The sequence below is a fragment of the Solanum pennellii genome, chromosome 8, assembly GCF_001406875.1.
Source record: "Solanum pennellii chromosome 8, SPENNV200".
NCBI lineage: Eukaryota > Viridiplantae > Streptophyta > Magnoliopsida > Solanales > Solanaceae > Solanum > Solanum pennellii.
In genome coordinates this window covers 26,040,659-26,062,149 of record NC_028644.1, presented here as the reverse complement: position 1 = coordinate 26,062,149, position 21,491 = coordinate 26,040,659, and the positions used below count along the sequence as shown (strand labels likewise).

General features: G+C 40.8%; 1 protein-coding gene across 6 annotated transcripts in view; it reads left to right on the top strand.

Annotated features, from left to right (window-relative positions):
• Positions 1-21,086, top strand: part of LOC107029052 (ornithine aminotransferase, mitochondrial) — a 30,201-nt gene extending 9,115 nt beyond the window's left edge. The window contains exons 2-12 of one of the 6 annotated variants that reach the window (XR_001457943.2): positions 6,391-6,444; positions 6,857-6,965; positions 8,537-8,767; positions 9,210-9,369; positions 9,484-9,539; positions 9,835-9,987; positions 10,098-10,195; positions 10,988-11,068; positions 11,407-11,640; positions 13,240-13,414; positions 20,548-20,675. Coding sequence is in view for 4 of the 6 variants with exons in the window: in XM_015230347.2 (XP_015085833.1) it covers positions 6,391-6,444; positions 6,857-6,965; positions 8,537-8,767; positions 9,210-9,369; positions 9,484-9,539; positions 9,835-9,987; positions 10,098-10,195; positions 10,988-11,068; positions 11,407-11,640; positions 20,548-20,698 (1,327 nt within the window). In the remaining 2 variants the exon portion in view is untranslated. Of the gene's footprint in view, positions 1-6,390; positions 6,445-6,856; positions 6,966-8,536; positions 8,768-9,209; positions 9,370-9,483; positions 9,540-9,834; positions 9,988-10,097; positions 10,196-10,987; positions 11,069-11,406; positions 11,641-13,239; positions 13,415-19,317; positions 19,596-20,547 lie in introns of those variants that run through there. The other 5 variants (XR_003580023.1, XM_015230347.2, XM_027919124.1 and 2 more) reach the window with 5 other exon arrangements.
• Positions 21,087-21,491: the final 405 nt, after the last annotated feature.

The following is a 21,491-nucleotide window of genomic DNA, read 5'->3' as shown; positions in this document are numbered from 1 at the left end:
CATAGAAATGGATGAATGAAAACTATTGTTATAGGCAAACTCCACCAAAGGTAAGTGTCTATCCCAACTCCCTTTAAAATCAATGATGCACTCCCTAAGCATATCTTCAAGGGTTTGTATCGTACGCTCCGCTTGACCATCCATATGGGGATGAAAAGCGGTGCTCAACTTTACCGTAGTAGCTAACCCTTTTTGGAACGACCTCCAAAATCTAGATGTGAATTGTGCGCCCCGATCCGATATGATGGATAACGGAATGCCATGGCGGCACACAATCTCATCTAGGAAGATTCTTGCATAATCCTCTGTCGAATATGAAGACTTGACGGGAATAAAGCGAGCGGACTTAGTCAATCGATCCACAACCACCCATATGGAATCATAGGACTTTTGGGTCCGAGGTAAACCTACTAAAAAGTCCATATTGATGTCTTCCCACTTCCAAGTAGGAATTTGGATCTCTTGTAGTAAGCCACCCGGCTTTAGGTGTTCGACCTTTACTTGTTGGCAATTAGGACACTTAGCGACAAATTCTGCTATGTCCCTCTTTAGACCTTCCCACCAATATATTTTCCTTAGGTCATGGTACATTTTTGTCGACCCCGGATGAATGGAGTAGCGGGACCCATGTGCTTCTTCTAAGATCCGATTCCTCAACCTATCTACATCGGGAACACATAGTCTCCCTTGGTATCTTAACACACCATCCCCCCCTAAGGAGAATGATCATTCAACTTGCCAAGAAGCGATCCTTTCAATTCCATTAAGGCTAAATCAAGGTGTTGTTTGGACTTCACCTCAACCACTAAAGATGACTTGGAGTTATGATGAACTATGACACCCCGTCCGGAGAACCTCACCCCCAACCTAGCCAACCTATGTACTTCCCTTGTTAGGCCCTTTTTGGCTTTAACAAGATGGGATACACTACCCATATCATCCGACTTAGGGCATCCGCAACTACATTAGCCTTGCTGGGGTAATAAAGGACACTCATATCTAATCTTTTAACAACTCAAGCCACCTTTTTTGTCGGAGATTCAACTCCTTTAGGGGGAACACATATTGGACTCTTATGATCGGTAAAAACATCAACATGAACCCCATACAAGTAATGCCTCCAAATTTTCAAAGCAAACACCACGATCGCTAATTCAAGGTCATGAGTGGGGTAATTTCTCTCATGTACCTTTAGTTGCCTAGAGGCATAAGCTATCACCTTCCTGTTTTGCATAATCACACACCCCAAACCCACTCGGGATGCGTCACAATACACCACAAAACCCTTTGTACCCTCCGGTAAGGTCAACACCGGAGCGGAAGTAAGCGTATCTTTCAACAATTGGAAGCTCTTCTCACATGCCTCCGACCACTCAAACTTTTTACTCTTTTGGGTCAAAGTAGTCAAAGGAGACGCAATGGACGCGAAACCATCCACAAACCTCCGATAGTATCCCGCTAAACCCAAGAAACTCCTAATGTCAATCGGAGTCAATGGTCTAGGCCAATTTTTCACCGCTTCCGTTTTCCTTGGGTCTACTTCAACTCCCTCACTAGAAATGATGTGCCCAAGAAAAGTCACCGACCTCAACCAGAACTCACACTTACTATACTTGGCATACAATTGATGTTCTTTAAGGGTTTGTAATACTACCCTCAAATGACCCATATGATCATCCTCATTCTTTGTCCTTTGAATATACCAAGATATCGTCAATGAAGCAATGACAAATGAATCTAGGTAATTTCGAAATACTCTATTCATTAGGTCCATAAATGCCGCCGGAGCATTAGTGAGACCGAAAGACATGACCAAGAACTCATAATGCCCATACCTAGTCTGAAAAACCGTCTTTGGTATATCCTCCCCTCTCACCCTAAGTTGATGATACCCCGAACTCAAGGCTATCTTTAAAAAGTAACTCGCCCCTTGGAGTTGGTTAAATAAGTCATCAATCCGAGGGAGAGGGTACTAATTTTAATGGTGACCTTGTTGAGTTGGCGGTAAGCAATACACATTCTCAAAGACGCATCCTTCTTTTTGACAAATAACACCGGAGCACCCAATGGAGATATACTAGGTCTTATATAGCCTTTGTCAAGCAAATCGTTGAGTTGAGCATTCAAATCCTTCAATTCGGCCGGAGCCATCCGATATGGAGGGATTGAAATGGGATTTGTTTCCGGTAGCAAATAGATACCAAAATCAATTTCCCGTTCATGAGGAATACCGGGAAGGTCATTAGGAAAAACCTCCGAAAATTCACTCATTACGAGGACCGATCAATAGGAGGAATTTTGGAATCCAAATTTTGTACTCTTACTATGTGATAGAGACAACCCTTTGAGATCATTTTATATGCTTTTAGACAAGATATGATGCGACTTCTAGGAATAGAATTCCCCCCTTCCACTCAACAACGGGTTCATTTGGGAAGTTAAACCTCACCACTCTTGTCCTACAATCAATGGATGCAAAACATGCATGCAACCAATCCATACCCAATATAATATCAAGATCAAGCATATCGAGTTCTACTAGATCAACATAAGGAACTCTATTGGGCAATGAAATAGGACAATTTCGATAGACTCTTTTAGCAACAACCGACTCTCCCACCGAAGTGGACACTAGAAAGGCTCATGCAAAATATCTGGGAAGGTATCAAACTTTTAGCTACTAGAGGTGTAACAAAGGACAAAGTAGCACCCGAATCAAGTAAAGCATACACATCAAAAGTAATGATTTTTAACATATCGGTCACCACGTCGGGAGAGTTCTCTTGTTCACCCCTAAAACGAAGAGCATAGAAGCGGTTCTTCTTTGGAGCATCACAAGAACCACTTGGTTGTCCAATCTTCTCTTGCCCTTTAGCACTAGGACAATCTCTCACCTTGTGGCCATTTTTGCCACAACCAAAGCAAATCCCCGTTCCTATCAAGCATTCACCAAAATGACCCTTTCCACATTTGGCACAAGAAGGTTTCTCATTGGACGAACTCCTAATCTTCCCTTTTTGGACTTTCGACCTAGGGGCCTTGTCATCCCTAGCCTTAGGAAATTTGGATGGAACTTGATTTGAGAATCTCTTCTTGAATTTAGGCTTGTCTTGAATCTCAAGCCTATTCTTTGTAGCTCCACCCTCAAAAGACCTTGCCCTTTTTGAATCCCTATTCTTCCTCTTAGTTCTAGCCTCCTCCACCCCCTAGCATGCACCATAAGACGGGAAATGTTCATATTGTCATGTAACATCACCGAATGACATTCTTCTTGTAAGTCATCCGATACACTCGTCACAAATTGACTCATTTCGTCTCTAGGATCGGAGACCAAGGAAGGAGCATATTTAGTCAATTAGATGAACTTCAAGGAGTAATCATGAACACTCATACCCCCTTGGCGGAGGTTATTGAATTCCACCACTTTTTCCTCCCTCATCTCTCTAGGGAAGAACCGATCTAGAAAAGCCGCCCTAAAAATCTCCCAAGTCACCGGACCACCCCTCAAAGGCCTATTATCCCTTCATTGCACATATCAAGTTTGAGCCACATCTTTGAGTTGATATGTGGCCAACTCGGCCTTCTCACTTGAAGACACCCCCATAGCATATAGTATCTTGTAGACCTCATCAATGAATTCTTGGGGGTCTTCATCAATGTTAGACCCATAGAAAGTAGGAGGATTCATTCGAGAGAAGTCCCTTAGACGGAAAGCCATAGTAGTGACTTTGTTGATGAGGATGGGGAGCAATATCCCGATTGGCTTGGGCCGTCATAGCTTGGGCTTGAACCGTCGCGGCTTGTGCTTGAGTAGTCATGGCTTGGGCCATTTGATCAAGAATAGCCCTCATCTCCTCCTCCGTCATAGGTGGAGGGTTAGCCGGGGCTTGATCAACATTAACATTCTCCTCAAGTGGAGGAACTTGCTCATCATAGGGAGGAGCTCCCGCATTAGCAACTTCCTCCTCAAGTCTTCGAGCCGCATTCCTTTGAGTGTTCATGAATCCTATAAGCACAACAATAGGATTAGATGCAAAAGCACACCATAAGTATACTCTATTGGCACAATATAAGATTTCCAAGGAAGAGAGCGATTCCTAAGCATCATATAGGTTTCTACTCATAAGTGTGTCGCGCTTCACAATTATGAATACAAACCTACGTAGACGTGGTAGTGAGAGAGACATAACTCAACGATATTCAACCTCATCCTCTGATACCAAGTTTGTCACATCCAGGTTTACCCCCTATACCGGCATCGGCGTCCTTTTGAAGGACTAAGACTATCCTCTTACTTTCATGTCGTTACATTCATAGGTTGAAAAGTGCAGAAAATTTAAAACTTTTAATATTACTACTTTGAGGTTTACATAGACCTCTACATACACATACTATATATTCATATCGAGTATAAATAGACCTTTCATATAGGAAGGTTACATAGCCTTCTACTTTTATTGCACATACATATATAAGAATATAGAAATAGTCTCAATGATTGTCTCATCTCATACCATCTACACGGAATATCACAATATGGGCATAACCCTTACATCAATTCAACAAGACCATGTATAGGCCATAAGAAAGTACAATATTCAAATAACAAAGAAAGAAATGATAGAGTCAATAAGCTCATAACAAAATCCAAAGCTAGAAGATGGCATTGCCCTCGAAAGTTGAGGACCTATCCCACTTGGATGAAAGGAAGAATCCAAGCCTTCAACAATGACGCCTCCCAAAACTCTTCAACGACCGGAACCTAAAATGTTTGGGGAAAAGGGAAGAAAATGGGGTTAGTACTCCACATATACCAAGTATGAGATTTTATGCACATATACAAGCAAATTATGCAGAAAGGGAGCTTTTAGTTAAATCATGCCATTTTACTCCTTTAAGAACTTATGCACAACCCATTGTTAAGGAAGTCAAATGTATATCAACACGCTTGAACCCATAATATCGTATACTCTATCACCAAGTAATATCATAACAGGCATGAATAAGAGTAATCACATCAATAGCAAAGTAAGGTAACAAATCATAAATTCCCATAGAGTCAACAAGTGCAATGACCAAGTAAAGCCCCATAACCCTACTTAATCAAGTCACCCAACAAGAACTATAATTAGTATCATACTCCACACAATATAATCTCATATATTCATAAATTCATATCTTTAGTAATAAAGACCGTTAAGGCCGTTTGCATGTTCATAAGCATCATAATCATCATATAAAAACATTTACATTTAACACCATCCATATACATAATATTAACTTCCCAAAGCTCTCATCAAGGCAAACTAGTGCAAGGCATAGGTAGAGTCCCATACCCCTACCTAGGCTAAGTCAAACCCCTCAAATCACTTTAGTTAGTCTATACTTATTCTTTCATTTTAGTTTAGGGAACACTCGCTTTAACCGACATAGACAACATGAGCTAAATGTGGAATCCGGTGTGATAAGACCTTACGCTGATGGAAGGTGGTCTACTGGCCAAGGTAAAACCTCATATAAACATAGCTTTCTAGGTGGATCCACTAGCTAGTATCCTATGGTGGCAACATAGTTTAAGGAACTAAGAGATAGGTATTCCCTCTAAATAACAATTAGTTGATGTTACTTTCTTTGAAGGTCAGACATACTTCACATTTTATTTTACTGAACATCTGGGCATCTTTGAGATTCTACTAGTTCCATTTTTTGGGGATCCTGTCATAGTTGATCCTTCCACCCTTCCCCTTCCCCTTCTAAACCTCCATCTTTTTCAACTCCACCTCCACCACTATCGACTTACCATCGTCATCCACGCTCCTTATTCAGTCCAGATGAGCAGTCATTACCTACAGGTTGCGGATTTGTCTACAGAAAGTTCTTTCATTGCCACAGGAAAAAAATATTTGTTCTATTCATAACCCTCTATCTGAATATACTTGTTTGAGCTATCATCATTTGTCACTATCCCATACTGTCTTTGTTTCATCACTATTATCTGTTTTCATCCCTAAGACTACACTTGATACTCTTTCTCATCAAGCTATGATTGAGGAGGTGTCTGCCTTACACTCCATTGGTACTTGGGAGCTCGTTCCTCTATCATCTGGTTCTATTCCTAAGGTGAAATTCTTTGTCATCTAAGTTGGCAACAAGCTATGATTGGGGATATGTTTGCTTTACACTCTAGTGGTACTGGAGAGCTCGTTCCTTTAACTCCAGTTGATTGTCGCTGGGTATATACCACGAAGGTTGGCCCCAGCGGACAAATTTTGACTGTCTAAAGGCTTGTCTGTGGCTAAGATTGCTTCAGTCCATAACTTCTTATCCATGGTTGTTGTTTGCCATTGGCCTCTCTACCAATTGGATATTAAAAATGTTTTTCTGCATCAGGATCTCGAAGATGAGGCATATATGGAGCAACTGTGTAGTTTTGTTGCTCAGGAGGTGTGTAAACTAAGATAAGCACTTTATGGCCTGAAGCAGTCTCCTCAATTTTGTGCCTCTTTTATTTCCTTCAAATCCAGTATTACCCACTTGCTTTGTTTAATTCTACTCTACCACAACTCCGGATCATTGAAGTTTTGATTCAAGTTGCAGATTCTCTTTTCACTGAATTCAGAGCACTCATCTTAAACAAGAAAAAATAATATTAGGAGTTGCACTTTAACTTCGCGATAAGGTATACTTGGAAGTAGCACAAGTTTTGCAGCTAATATTTGAATAAATATTCTTTCTTGTGAATGTTTTCTAATGTGACAGCTCAAGCATGTTAATTCTTTTGTTATTTAACGAAAAAAATAGAACTTATATGGGTGGTATAGCGTTGGAAATACTGATTCTTCTGACTGAATTGCAGTTACCATCCGATTCCTATCGTTTTTTCGAAAGCTAAGGGTTCATCCGTCTGGGATCCAGAAGGAAAAAAATATCTTGATTTCCTCTCAGCTTATTCTGCTATCAATCAGGTAAAGAGAGAGATTGTTTTTGACTATTTCCTAAAGTAGGTAGAGTCAACTTTGTACTATTCTTTATTGGTCTTCTAGCATGCACTTGCACAGCTCCCATAGATCCTGTTATTCATTCGAAAAGTTGAAGGGAAGTGTAGTGTCCATTCTTTCAATGCTATGTCACCAGGATGTACATTTTATACACTCAGTACTGTGTAGGATGTGCAGTTCAGCGCTCTTGGTTTCATTTATCTGCTTTGTTAGGTTCGTATTACCAACCAAGATGTACATTTTATATACTCACGACAGTATAGGACATGCAGTTCAGGGCTCTTGGTTTCATTTATCCGATTTGTCAGGTTTATATTACCTACCAAGATGTACATTTTATGTACTCACAATAGTGTAGGAATGCTGTTCAAGACTCTTAGTTTCATGTATCCACTTTGTTAGGTTCACATTACCAATGATTTACTCCACCTAATAAATTTGACATTATTGTCTTGGCATAGAGATAAAGCAATCAACTTGTCTTACTAAAGAAACGTAAAGTAGTTGATAACATTTACACTTTATCATGTTCATATATCGTTAACTAGTACTCTCTCCGTCCCATTTTATGTGGCAACATTTGACTGGGCACGGAGTTTAAGAAATAATGAAGACTTTGATATGTTTACCAAATTACCCTTCAAAAACGTAAACTTACTTTTCTCTCTCCTCATAAATGTATTAGAGTTACTATCTTTAAAAGTAAGTGGGACCAACAAGGGTAAAGAATAATTGTATCTTTAAATATTTACCATGTAAGGAAATGTGACATTTTTTATGGCACTGACCAAAAAGGAAAGCCACATAAATCGATCGGAGGGAGTACCTTTCTCAAATAGTTGTAACCACATAAATAGGGTACTAAATGTAAGGTTTTCAAAAATCAGTCTTCAGAGCTTCCAGAATTTCATAAGCATGCTAACATTCATATTTCTCTGTATGCACCAGAAAAATAAATGCCCAAAGAACTATAATTTACCCTACACACAAGGCACCAGTTTGTATTTCAAAACACCTCCGGTATGTCTCTTTCTACAGACCCTCCACATGTAAGCATTGATGGACTTCTGTAGACACCACTCTTTGCATTTCAAAAGCTTCCATGGACATTCTCTACATCTCCATAGCCGTATCACAATGGAAAAGTAGGTTTACAGTTGTATCCTACGATGTTGCACACATTTGACAGAAGTATTGAAGTGATCATCCTCTTTACATTGTCTAAAGAAAGATACCTTTGGTGATGCTCATTTTCCACACCCCTTTCATCTAAGCACAGAGGTTGAAAATGCAATTTGACTTGATCTAATATTTGTTGATTGTTATAGTATCAAAATGTTACTTTGATAAAATATTCATTACTGATTACACGATGGTATAGTTTCCAATTTCTAAATGGATTTATTATTCTTGAAATATTGCAGAAGTGGAGGATAATATTTTTACAAGTGTATGAAATATTTTCAGGTCACAGAGATTAAAATAGAGCAGTACTATGAAGATTTTCATACTGAATGAAATTTCAATTTTATTTTCAGGGACATTGTCATCCAAAGATCATGAAAGTATTAGCAGAACAGGCTCAAATGCTCACTCTCAGTTCTCGTGCCTTCTATAATGATAAGTTTCCGGTATTTGCAGAACTTATAACCAGCATGTTTGGATATGATATGGTGCTACCTATGAACACTGGTGCAGAAGGGGTAGAAACAGCTCTTAAGCTGGCAAGGAAATGGGGTTATATGAAGAAGAGTATACCGAAAAATGAGGTAAAAAAAATATACCTTACTACTTTCTTTTTGAAAGGAAAATATACCTTACTACTTCATGCATTCGGTTTTTGTCAGGAAGTCAAACTTTAGCAGTTTTCCTGATTACATGCATAGCAAATTCAGTTAGAGATAGATCTCTTAAAATGCATATATGAAAAACAATTTCCTTTTCCCTATTAAGTTATTCAAAGTCTTATAAAAGTTTCTGGTTGTCATGTAAATGTTACGAAAAGTTGAATCCTGAACCTGCTGCGTCCTGTTTTGTGTGTGTATTCCTACTTTGAAATTCAAGTCAACTCTAAGTTTCCAGGCATGCATAATTGAACTCCACCTGAAAGTTTCCTAACGACACCATGAAAGGCCATATCCTTTTTACTAAAATTGACCTGGATATCTGTCTAGACTTTTCTGATACATTATTTAACTTTTTCATTTGCAGGCTCTCATTGTCTCGTGCTGTGGCTGCTTCCATGGTCGTACATTGGCTGCAATCTCCATGAGTTGTGACAATGAAGCTACTCATGGATTTTGGCCCCTATTACCTGGGCAACTTAAAGTTGATTTTGGAGATTCGGTTGCCCTTGAAAAATTATTCAAAGGTACGTAAAGGTGATGGATCGATCTTGGCAAAGCAATGGTAGTCAAATACATCCTTCCTGATTGCCGACATAGTAGTTGAAGCTCATTATTTTTCACTATTTTATGGTTTTCAGAAAAAGGAGATCAGATAGCTGGCTTTTTGATTGAACCAATTCAAGGAGAGGCTGGGGTATGTGTATTCTTCAACTGAAATGATAGAAATATATAGTGTGTCTTATGATTATATCTAATATGTTTTAACAAGAAATTTACAAATATTTGCTTGGAGTGTGAGCTACCTAACCTCAGCCTGGTATTTTCAGTCTTTTCCATGGCCATTTATTTTTTAATGTTTTGCTCATACCACCTGGAAAGGGCAGTGCATGCAGGAAGATATTGTCACTATGTGGTTATTGTCACTTGTCCGGATGGAAAAATTATCTGTGCTTATTATGTTACCACACAATATTTGCCTTCCTCTGCAGGTTATAATCCCTCCGGAAGGTTACCTGAAGGCTGTTAGAGATCTTTGCTCAAAGTACAATATTTTGATGATTGCTGATGAAATACAAAGTGGCTTGGCACGCTCTGGTCGATTGCTGGCTTGTGATTGGGAAGAAGTTCGTCCAGATGTTGTTGTAAGATAGTTATTAGTTCTTATAAGAAGACCATTAAATTTGTTTGAACATATGCTACTTGCTTGAGTTTTTGTGGTGATGTTCCTAAATTTTGAAAATGTGCTGTGCAGATATTGGGAAAAGCATTAGGTGGTGGAGTCTTGCCTGTGAGTGCTGTGCTTGCAGATAAATATGTTATGCTTTGCATTCAGGCTGGAGAGCATGGAAGGTTGCAAATTGCTAATTGAGAAGTTCTCATAACTGTTTGTTAATTTATTTGACTTGCAGTTTATTTTAGACAGAGTTTGTTGCTCTGGAAAGATCAAGTTATGGATTCCATACTTCTCAAGTTATTTGACTTACACAATGTTTTTATATATATCTATAAATGATGCCTTGCTTGTTGCTCAAAAAATAATAAAATGATGGTGTGCATGTTAATGGATAAAAATTCTTTAAAATCAACACTTAATGGTGCTTTAATGGCTTGTAAAGGTGATAAAAGAATGGAAAAGATACTCGAACCCAAATGAGTAGGATTAGTGATAGTTTAGTCAAGGGCTATCAGGGTAACAATTGCTTGTAATTCTTCTTCATTATAGAACATGACAAAGATTTTATTCTAATTCTTTTCAGCATGGATGTCCAGTTTCTTTCCTAAATAGTTATACTAGTAATCATAGCTAGTCAAAACACCAGCTAACAATGTTGACTACCAGCTTTGGCCTTCCAATGGCCTCGAGGTGAAAAAATTTTGCAAACTAAAACCATATTATGTCCCGGTTCTACTATTCAGTAGATGTATTTGAATAAATTGTATGTTATATTTGAACTCCTGCTCTGTGTGTGGTTTACCCTTGTGATTTTAAGTTGACTTGAATTGGGCTTATAACAGAGGTTTAGAACTTGATATACCCCTACCACTGTTCACTGCAGCCACGACTGTGTGTGTTTTCTATTTCTTTACATTAATTTGTCTCTGTTTCATGATACATATCTTTTTTCTATTCAAACACAACAGCACTTTTGGGGGGAACCCATTGGCCAGTGCAGTTGCAATTGCATCTTTAGATGTGATTAGAGACGAAGGACTTGCCGAGAGGTATCAAATTCCTTGCTTCACACCAGATGTTTTGTTGCATATATTGTACACTGATCTGCCCCTGCCCAAAGGGTAGGATGTTGTGGGGAATGGTAGGGATTTTTCAGAAATCACATCAAACTTTAGATGTTTAGCATGAAATGCTCACCATACGGGGAACGATTCCTCTGCTCATAAGTGGGCTACACTTTTAATTCTGGGATACATTGATAGTAGTTTTGTGGTCTTTGTCATAAATCTCTTTTATATTAATCACCTGTTAGATCCTGCATTCACATTTCTTGATAATGAGCAACTTCCGATATCATAATCTGTACAAATGGTATCTTTGATAATAGATCTGCTCAAATGGGAGAACAACTTAGACATCAGCTGATAAAGATTCAGCGGCAATTTCCTCATTTCATAAAGGAAGTTCGAGGGAAAGGCCTATTCAATGCTGTGGAGCTTAATAGCAAGTCCTTATTACCTGTGACAGCTTATGATATATGTATGAAACTGAAAGAGAGAGGCATTCTTGCTAAGCCAACTCATGATTCTATAATACGCTTGACACCCCCCCTGTCAATGAGGTATGCCTTTTTTTCTTAATCTTATAGTTGCTTAATTTTCCCCCTTTTTAGTGGAGATCTCAATATCATTCTTTTGAGAAGATGAACCTAGCTAGAGATCATCTGAGAATCAGTAGAATAATGCTCTCTTTCCTTTTTCTTTTTGGTGGTAGGAGAATGATTCCGGCTATAACTTGTAGACAAATTTTCTTCACCTTTAATATATCCACTTGAACTATCTTTTATAGTGTCTCTACATAGTTAATCATTCTTTTCACCATTCCTTTTTGTTGGAGGAGAAGGTAGAAATTTCTCTCAATTTTACTGAGTTGGAGCTAGCTACTAGCTAATATGACATCTAGCATAACTCAACCCCAAAAGTTAGCTCATGAGGGGAGGATTGCTCAAGTCCATATAAAGAGACCATCAGTCCATTCCCCAACCATTGGGACTTTAACCCACTCTAACACCCCTCCTTCACGCCCAAGCTCAATTGGACTGTGGACCGGAAGCCTAAACGAGGATAGACCTGACTCAGATACCATGTAAAGATATGACACCTAGGCCTAACTTAATCCCAAAAGCTAAGTTAGATCATGAGGGGAGGATTGTCCAAGTCCATATAAATGGACGACCAGTCCTTTCCCCAACCAATGCTTTTACCCATTCTAACAACTACAATATATGGAAGTAGCTCTAACTGTTTCCAATGTCCTTGCGGGTGTTTGTAGAACATTGTGCTATTGGCTTGCTAAAAGTAAAAATTCATATCCTTCTAAAACTTAAATATATGAAATTTTTAATCAGCTAGAATTAGCATGTTAAATTTTTTGGACCCATGTAGCTATGTCAATTATAAGAGTTATCATTCATATGATTAGACTTTGTTTCTGCGGTTGTATCATAGAATATATTAATGTAGCTGTCGTTTTTCTTTCTTTTCCAGGATAATCGTATCCTGCCTTTTTAATTGAAAGTATTGTAAAATCGTTAATGTTTGTTGAATAAAATCAAATAAGAAACTTTCAACCCCTAATAGAACTCAACATTCTACTTGAAATTATGAAATGCAAATACTTCTCAATGTCAACTTATTTGTACTCTTTTTGTTGGCCAAAATTTTGTCCCAATAGATTTTCCTGGCAAAATTTTGTCCCAATAGATTTTCCTGGCAAAATTTTAAACAACGCGCCAAGCAATACGTATTACAAGATGTGTATGTTTTTTTGTTCACTAGGATTTTTCCCAGTAAGGTTTTAACGAGGTACATTATCTATGGACATCCAAGGGGATTCTTAATGAAACATTCACTGATTTCTCAATTTTGTGGTCCACCATGATAGAAATATTTATTTTTGACAATTGACCTTCCATTTTTAGTTGTTATGGAAGTTGGTTGTTGATTTTGCATTAGTGGTAAAACTTGACATAAGAACTCAAATTATTCAATCAGAAAGTTTTTGCAATTGTCCCTAACAAAATCATCTCATACAACCTAAATTCTTTTTAATGATTAGTGGTCTTCTCACTTTAGCGTGGAAGTTGTAATCAGTGTTGTCAGGCACGGTTAATGCATGCTTAATGTCACTGACTTAGAGTATTTGCTATGACTCCGTGCAGCCCTCGACGACTTACTCACTATTTTCTCAAGATCTTGTAAGTTCAAGGAAGCCTTAAGACTCGGAAAGCTAAGAGAATGCTTTGAAAGACTTAGAAAGAAAGAGAACTTTTGAAGAAGGCTTTTGTATTGCTTTGGAGAATGCTTACAACTTTCCTTGGTGCCTTTGCAAATGAGGTGCACCTCTATTTATACTACTTCCTAGGGACTAAAGTGCAATTAATATTTACTATATAAGTCCCTAGAATATCACTTTGGTCCTTTTTCTAGAGAATTCTACTGCCTTGGGACCTTCTCTAGCCTTCTTGAGAGTTCTAAAGTATTCTAGAGTTCTCCGCACAACTCTAGAACAATCTGCCCCTTTTCGGACGCAGAATCAGGCTGAAATTGTGGCAGGATGTCACACGCTCCCCCACTTGATGATGCGACGACCGCGGCGCATTGCTGTAAGAACTCCTGGACTTTGTCCTTGAACTCCACAAATCTTCATATTTCTTCCATGTGGCCTCTTCCGGAGTTTGTTCCTTCCCATGCACAAGGAACATGGCGCTGGCTTGTTGACCTCGCTTCCGTTTGGCTTGATAATCCATGATAGCTTCGATCTCTCGGTCATGCGAGGCGGTGACAGTAATGGGTGCCCGTTGTGATCGGTTCCGACTAGGATCTTCCTTGTCCTCATGGTATGGCTTGAGGACACTCGCATGAAACACCGGGTGGATCTTAAAGTGTGGAGGTAACTCCAACTTGTACGAAATCTTGCCCACCTTGGCAACAATCTTGAACGGACCCTCATATTTGCGCACTAAGTTTTGATGGACGCCTCTTAGTGCTTTGAATTGTCTTGGATTGAATTTCACCAAGACCATGTCGCCTTCTTTATAGTCCGTGAGACGACGCTTGCGGTTGGCGAACTTCTTCATCTTCTTGGCTGCTTTGTCCAAGTAGGACTTGGCAGTGTCAAGCTGCTCCTCCCATCCCTTGGCAAGATGGTAGGCACCCAAACCTGAAAAGTAGTTGGCAACGAATGCGGAGTTTGGGGTTGTTGGCCTGTCGCCAGCTCGAATATTGTGCGACCCGTGCACTCGCTCCTCTGCAAATTATAGGAAAACTGCGCCATATCTAGAAGTCTGGCCCAATCTTTTTGATTCGCACTAACATAGTGCCTTAGATAGCACTCTAGTAGGGCGTTGATGCGTTCGGTCTGGCTGTTGGTCTGCGGGTGGAAACTTGTGGAGAAGTGAAGCTCCGTTCCAAGTATCTTGAATAACTCTCTCCAAAAGTTCCCGGTAAAGCGGAGGTCTCGGTCGCTAATGATATGTCTCGGCAGCCCCCAATATTTCACCACATTCTTAAAGAACAATCGAGCAGCCTCTTTTGCCGTGCAACCGGTTGTGGCAGGCATGAAGGTAGCATACTTTGAAAACCTGTCCACCACGACCATGATAGTACCAAACCCGTCGGACTTCGACAAGGAAGTGATGAAGTCCATGGTCACGTTCTCCCATGGGCGTTCTGCTAAGGGTAGTGGCTCTAGTAACCCTCCCGGTTGCCTTTGCTCCACCTTGTCTTGTTGGCACACAAGACAAGTCTGCACATAGCACTCAATGTCGTCCCGCATGCGTGGCCAGAAGTAAATAGCCTCGATCAGCGCCCTCGTACGTTGCTTTCCCGGATGCCCAGCCTACGGTGTGTCGTGGCTTCCTTTCTGATGCGCCGCCTGATAGACCCGAACTTGGGTACATAAACCCTCCGACCGGTAGTGAGCAAGAAGCCATTTTCTAACCAAAAGCGCCTAGTTTTGCCTTGGGCAGCCAACTCAATCAGCTTCTTGGCCTCTGGATCGTGTTGCATGCCATCCTTGATTGCATCTTGAATGTCACAGTGGGCTGTAGTGATGGCAGCAAGCTCGGCCTTCTTACTTGGTGCGTCGGACACGACATTGCCTCTTCTTGGCTTGTACTCCAAAATGTAGTCGAACTCTGCTAGAAAATCTTGCCATCTAGCTTGCTTCGGGGTGATCTTCTTTTGGGACTGAAAGTAGCTAGTGGCAACGTTGTCGGTCTTGACCACGAACTTGGAGCCTAGTAAGTAATGTCTCCACGTGCGTAGGCAGGGTATAATGGTCGTCATCTTTTTCTCCTGTACCGTGTACTATCGTTCGACCTCATTTAGTTTATGACTCTCGAATGCTATTGGATGTCTATCTTGCATTAAGACTCCCCCAATGGCAAAGTCTGAGGCATCTGTATGTATTTCGAAGGTCTTGGAAAAGTCGGGCAGCGTCAAGACCGGCTCCTCTGTTTCTCCGTCCTTGAGACCTTCGAATGCTTTTTGGCACTCCTTGCTCCAAACCCACGGCTTATTCTTCTTTAACAACTCGGTCAATGGAGCGGCTTTAGCAGAGTAACCACTGATGAACCTGCGATAGTAGTTCGCAAGACCAAGAAATGATCGCAGCTCGGTCACCTTCGTGGGCGCCTCCCACTCTTGGATCGCCCTAATCTTTGGCTCGTCCATCCGAAGTTCGCCTTGGCTGATAACATGGCCTAAGAAGTGCACCTTGGGCTGGGTGAACTCGCACTTCTCCCGCTTGACGTAGAGTTGGTTCTCTCGTAAGATTTGGAGGACTTTCCTCAAGTGTTCCACGTGTTCCTCCAAGGTGTTGCTATAGATGACTATGTCATCCAAGTACACCACCACGAACTGGTCCAAGTAAGGATGAAGGATCTCGTTCATCAGCGTGCAAAAGGTGGCGGGTGCATTGGTTAAGCCGAAAGGCATCACCAACCACTCGTATGCTCTGTATCTAGTCGCGCACGCTGTCTTTGGCTCATCCCCTTGTGCTATGCGCACTTGGTAGTAGCCTTTCCGGAGGTCCATCTTGGTGAAGTACTTGGCCTGCCCAAGTCTATCAAATAAATCTGCAATTAGCGGGATAGGATATTTGTTCTTAATTTTGACCTTATTGAGCGCCCGATAGTCAATGCATAAGCGCAACGATCTGTCTTTCTTCTTCTGGAACAGCACTGACACGCCATAAGGTGCCTTGGATGGAAGGATGTGACCGGCCTCGAGGAGCTCCTTCAACTGCTTCCTTAGCTCCTCTAACTCGGAGCCATGCGGTAAGGTGCATGGGCGGGTGGCTTGGCTCCGACCTCCAACTCTATCTTATGATCTACCTCGCGCCTCGGAGGTATAGTCTTCGACAGCTCGTCCGGCATCACGTCCTCGTTCTCCTCAAGGACTTTCTCTATGAGCTGTGGCAAGGACTTCATAGTACCATTGTCTTCTCCCGAACTTGCAATGGTAAGTAGGAACGTCTGCTCCCCTTTCTTTAGGACCTTCACAATCTGCATGGCCGATAAGTGGGCGTGTCCTTCCTTCTTCGGCACCTTGACTAAGGGTACCATGCATGACCCTTCCCGCTCCATGACCATGAGTAGTTGGAGGTAGGGGTCGATCATCGTGTGGCAGCGCTGAAAGAACTCTTGCCCGAGAATGATATCAAATATGTCTAAAGGAGCGACGGTAAAGTTTGTTTTACCTTGCCACTTTCCCAACGTGATGCTTACTCCTTGGGCGACCCCGCACACGGGAGTCGGTGGGGCGTTAACTGTCTTGAGGCGGGTGTTGCTAAGAACAATGTTCAGCCCTAACCTCTCTGCCGCCGTCTTGGTCATGATGTTTGCTTCAGCCCCGGAGTCTACCATGGCACGAGCTGGTCGTCCGTTTATGGAGATGTCTACATACTGCGTGCTGAAGTCTCCTGGCTTCTCGGTCTGATTAGCTATCGCATCGCACGGTCCAACCATGCCCAACTGCATCGTGCCCGCGTCCTGCCCTTGCTCTTGTGCGTCCTCCTTTCGTTCACATAGGATGGCACCAAGGTTCTTTATCTCGGGGCACCTGGCATAGCCGTGTGGTCCTCCGCATATGTAGTATCCATCTCCTTTGTTAGTCTGCGCCCGCTTCTCCGTATAATTTTGGCGCACGAACCGCTTGCTGTCCGGTTTGTGGGGGTCGTGTTGCTTGAGGTGTGCCTGCTTCTCCTTGCCTCGGCCACGGTCTCCCCCACCTTTGGCATGACTACTTCTTGTATCCTTGCCCTTCGCGTTGTCATGCCGTTCATGCTTGAAGTCCGTCAAGGACTCGGCTTGTGTGATGGCTTCGTCTATGGTCTTGACCTGACGCCGCTCCAACTCTGTCTTGGCCCAATTCTGCAGTCCGTCCATGAAGTGGAACGACATGTCTTCATCCGTGAGGTTGGGAATTTGAAGCGTTAGAGTTGTGAACTCCTTCACATACGACCGAATGCTTCCTGTTTGCTTCAATTCCCGGAACTTGCGCTTAACCTCATACACGACGTTGTTAGGGAAGAAGGCTTTCTTGAATTCTTCGCGGAATTGCTCCCACGTGTTTATGCTGCACGTCCCCTTCCCGATCTCAGCCTCTTTGCGCCTCCACCATAACATAGCCATCTCGAACAAGTACAACACGGTAGTGTTGATCTTGTTCTCGTCACTTCTCACCCGACTACACTTGAAGTAGTTCTCCAAGTGCCATAGAAAGTTTTCCACCTCTTGAGCGTCACGGATGCCTTTGAAATGTAGGTGGCTTGGAAGCCTCAACCCTGGCCTCCCTATCACGGTCAGGTGGTGCAGATCCTCCAGCCTCCACGCCTTCCTTGAGTGCTTTTACTTCGACCTTCAGGGTCTCGATCGTGCCAAGCGCTTCCGTAAGCTGACGCTCCAAGGAAGTGATGGTCTCCTTTGCGTTAAGCACATCCATAAGCCGACACTTCAAGGAAGTGATGACCTCCTTCATCTCGAACTCCGCCTGCTGGCAACCCTCCAACTCTTGGTCTCTTCAAGGGTGAAGTCCTGAAGGGTCTTGAACTTGCTGTCCGCCACGTTCATGCGCCGACCTAAGATCTCGACGGCTTGCTTTGCCACTTCCACTATTGCGACCCATTCTTCTCCAGCGGGGACGTCTATGGCATCTTCGCCCATTTCTTCGTCACTTGCCTCGGCAGTCGAGGGTGGATGAGATGTTAGCGCCTCACTAGGTGTGAGTTCGGGAAGCACCTTCTCATTACCCTTTTGATGTTTCTTCCCTTTTCGGTTCTTCTTACCACCATCCAAGCGGACGTTGCTGGTGCCAGCGCCGTTTACGTCTCCTTCTGTAGCCATTCCTTTAGTATCAAACCTGATCTGATACCACTTTTTCACGGACTTAGAGTATATGCTAAGACTCCGTGCGGCCCTCGACGACTTACTCACTAATCTTTCAAGATCTTGTAAGTTCAAGGAAGCCTTAAGACTCGGAAAGCTAAGAGAATGCTTTGAAAGACTTAGAAAGAAAGAGAGTTTTTGAAGAAGGCTTTTGTATTACTTTGGAGAATGCTTACAACTTTGCTTGGTGCCTTTGCAAATGAGGTGCACCTCTAATTGTACTACTTCCTAGGGACTAAAGTGCAATTAATATTAACTTTACAAGTCCCTAGATTATTTACACTTTGGTCCCTTTTCTAGAGAAATTCTACACTGCCTTGCGACCTTCTCTAGCCCTCTTGAGAGTTCTAAAGTATTCTAGAGTTCTCCGCACAACTCTAGAACAATCTGCCCCTTTCCGGACGTGGAATCAGGCTGAAATTGTGGCGGGACGTCACATTAAGCTCTAAAGGGAGGATTAAAATGTGTTGAGCGCTTCACCTTGCTTAATATGCACTTCAGTATCGCCATCAAGGTTCTATGGCACTCTTTACCTTCCAAATGAGCCTCTTCTAAAGAACCGATACTAAACATTTGATATTTAACTTTATCGTGAAAAAAAATCAATTTCTTTGTTCATATATTTATCATTCATGCTTTTAATTGTTTAGTCTTGGACTAAACAAAAATGAATGTATCTTTCTCCCTTTGAGTCTTTTTTTTCCTCGTTAAAGCCCCCACTCTATTTGCGCTTAAATCCCCAACGAACCACTTTTTTTTTGTGCTTTTTTGCTTTTAATGATTATATGTTGTGATTAATTATTTTAATTTCCACATATGGAAAATTTCGAAGTACTATATTCTGTGAAGGTTTTTTATGGAGGTGGTACAACAAGATGGAGGAGTTATGATGGTTTTTCACTCACTTGGAATATTTTGGAATATTTTGTTTTATTAAGGTAGTTACAAGATGATGTGATTACACTGTAATAATGGAGGGAAACTACACTATGTATGCTTTTTCAGGAAGTAAAAAGAGAATTATGTAACTATGTGGCCACAAAAATATGTTAGGATGTACTGCAGAGTCATGTAGTAGTTGCTCCTATTGTTGTCAAGTTCATGGTATTTGCTCCCAATTCAGTTGAGATATGCTGTTTTAGTTCCTCCCCTTAATGGAACGTCACAGCTGTACATAACAGCACTACTAATCACTCGTTGCTCCTCTCACAACTTTCTGCATGATGTAGCCTTTTTTTTATTCTTGTTAGTAGTTGTTGCAAATGGATTATCATATATGTACTGTTGTAAGAAGATTTTATGCAGTAAGTTTCAAAATGTTACTCTTTGTGCCTTTTCTATGTAGCGAACCCAGAAAGTTCATTGGATTTTCTACTGTAGAAATTCAAATTCAGACATCTATGAAATTTGGGTTGAGTTTAGCTATCCCCATCACTTCGTGGACAGGAAATTACTAGGCAAATGTTCATCATTTGAAAATTACTATCATCCACTTGCATTTATTAATATTTTTCTCTAGATTAATGCATCTTTATTGCCAAACTCTCAACACTTGCTAGTATGTGTTTTACGTTCGTGCCTTTCTGAATCTTTTCTTATATGACTTAATTTTAGGATCTCTATCTAACTTAGCTTACTTGCTGTTTTTGATGCCACTGAAGCGCTATTGTGTGTTTCAATTGGTTTCAAATTTTAAATTACCTCAAAGAGCATAGCAAGGTAAGCCATTCAAGAAACAGAAGCAATGCATTTGTGACCATTTGTTTTGTCTTGGCACTGCAATATTTTATTGTGGTTGAGGAACCACAAATTCAACGTCATCAATTCTTTTCCATTTCAGTCTATTCCATATTTTACCCCTCATCCAATTCCCAAATCTCTCTAAATAGCTGACTTTTTTAATAGTATAGGGTAAACAGGGCATCTTTTATAAAATAGACAAGGGGATGTCCCTATAGGACGATAGCAGTAGACTCGGTTCATTAAAGTCAAATCTTCAGATGTAAATCTTAGTGTGTTTCTGTGCTCACTATATCCTGATATATGTGTGACTCAATTCTGTTTATGCTGTATTCACAGTTTGGAGGAGCTCCAGGAAGGCTCTAATGCCCTGCATGATGTTTTAGTACATGATCTACCAAAGATGCAGAAAGAGAAGCCAGCAACAGTCTCCCATGCTACCTCCAATGTGTGTGACCGGTGTGGCCGTGACTTATATGGTTCTTCATAATATTTAAACTAGAGGTAGCTTCCATAGATAGAAGTACACCCCGTCTTCTACGATTCATATCAATCCATATAATCATCTTTACTGACATCGTAGGAAGTATCATCACAACACTACAGAACTCTGATTTATGCTAGAAATCAGAACCGAACTAATATATGTGAGTTCCGTGAAATGCAAATAAAGTTCTCTTCTTCTAGTACCTTGTCATCTTAGTTCTTATGTATATGCTAATAGTTTACTGCGATAACTGTTTATAGTAGGCATGAAGTGTGAAACACATAACTTGGTATTACCTTTTTTTACTCTCTCTCTCTCTCTGTATATATAAAGTAGTGTTTGGACATACAATAATGATCTCTCTCTGTATATATAAAGTAGTGTTTGGACATACAATGATGAATTAATTTAGACCTTTCAATAACATTTTTATGAGCCCAACAGTCTATGGTCACAAATAAGTAAAACTTACACAAATTTTATAGTGCAAAGAGTAAATTACATTTTATTTCTACTCTTTTTTTAATTACAATAATTTCTTAAAATTTGTACCTTTTGGATATATTAACTCACCATCCGAATACATCAACTTTAATACAAGAGGAATCTTTCTGTTGTGCTAAAAAGAGAATAAAATTTGAAAATTAATTAAATCCTATAAATTATGCTTACGTTTCTTCTTATTCTCAATCATACATAGGAAATATTTAACAGAATAAAGAATTTCAATATTTCAAAATTTCAAATTGCTACCCTGTTCAACGAATAAACCTTTTAGATTTGATTTAAAACTTTA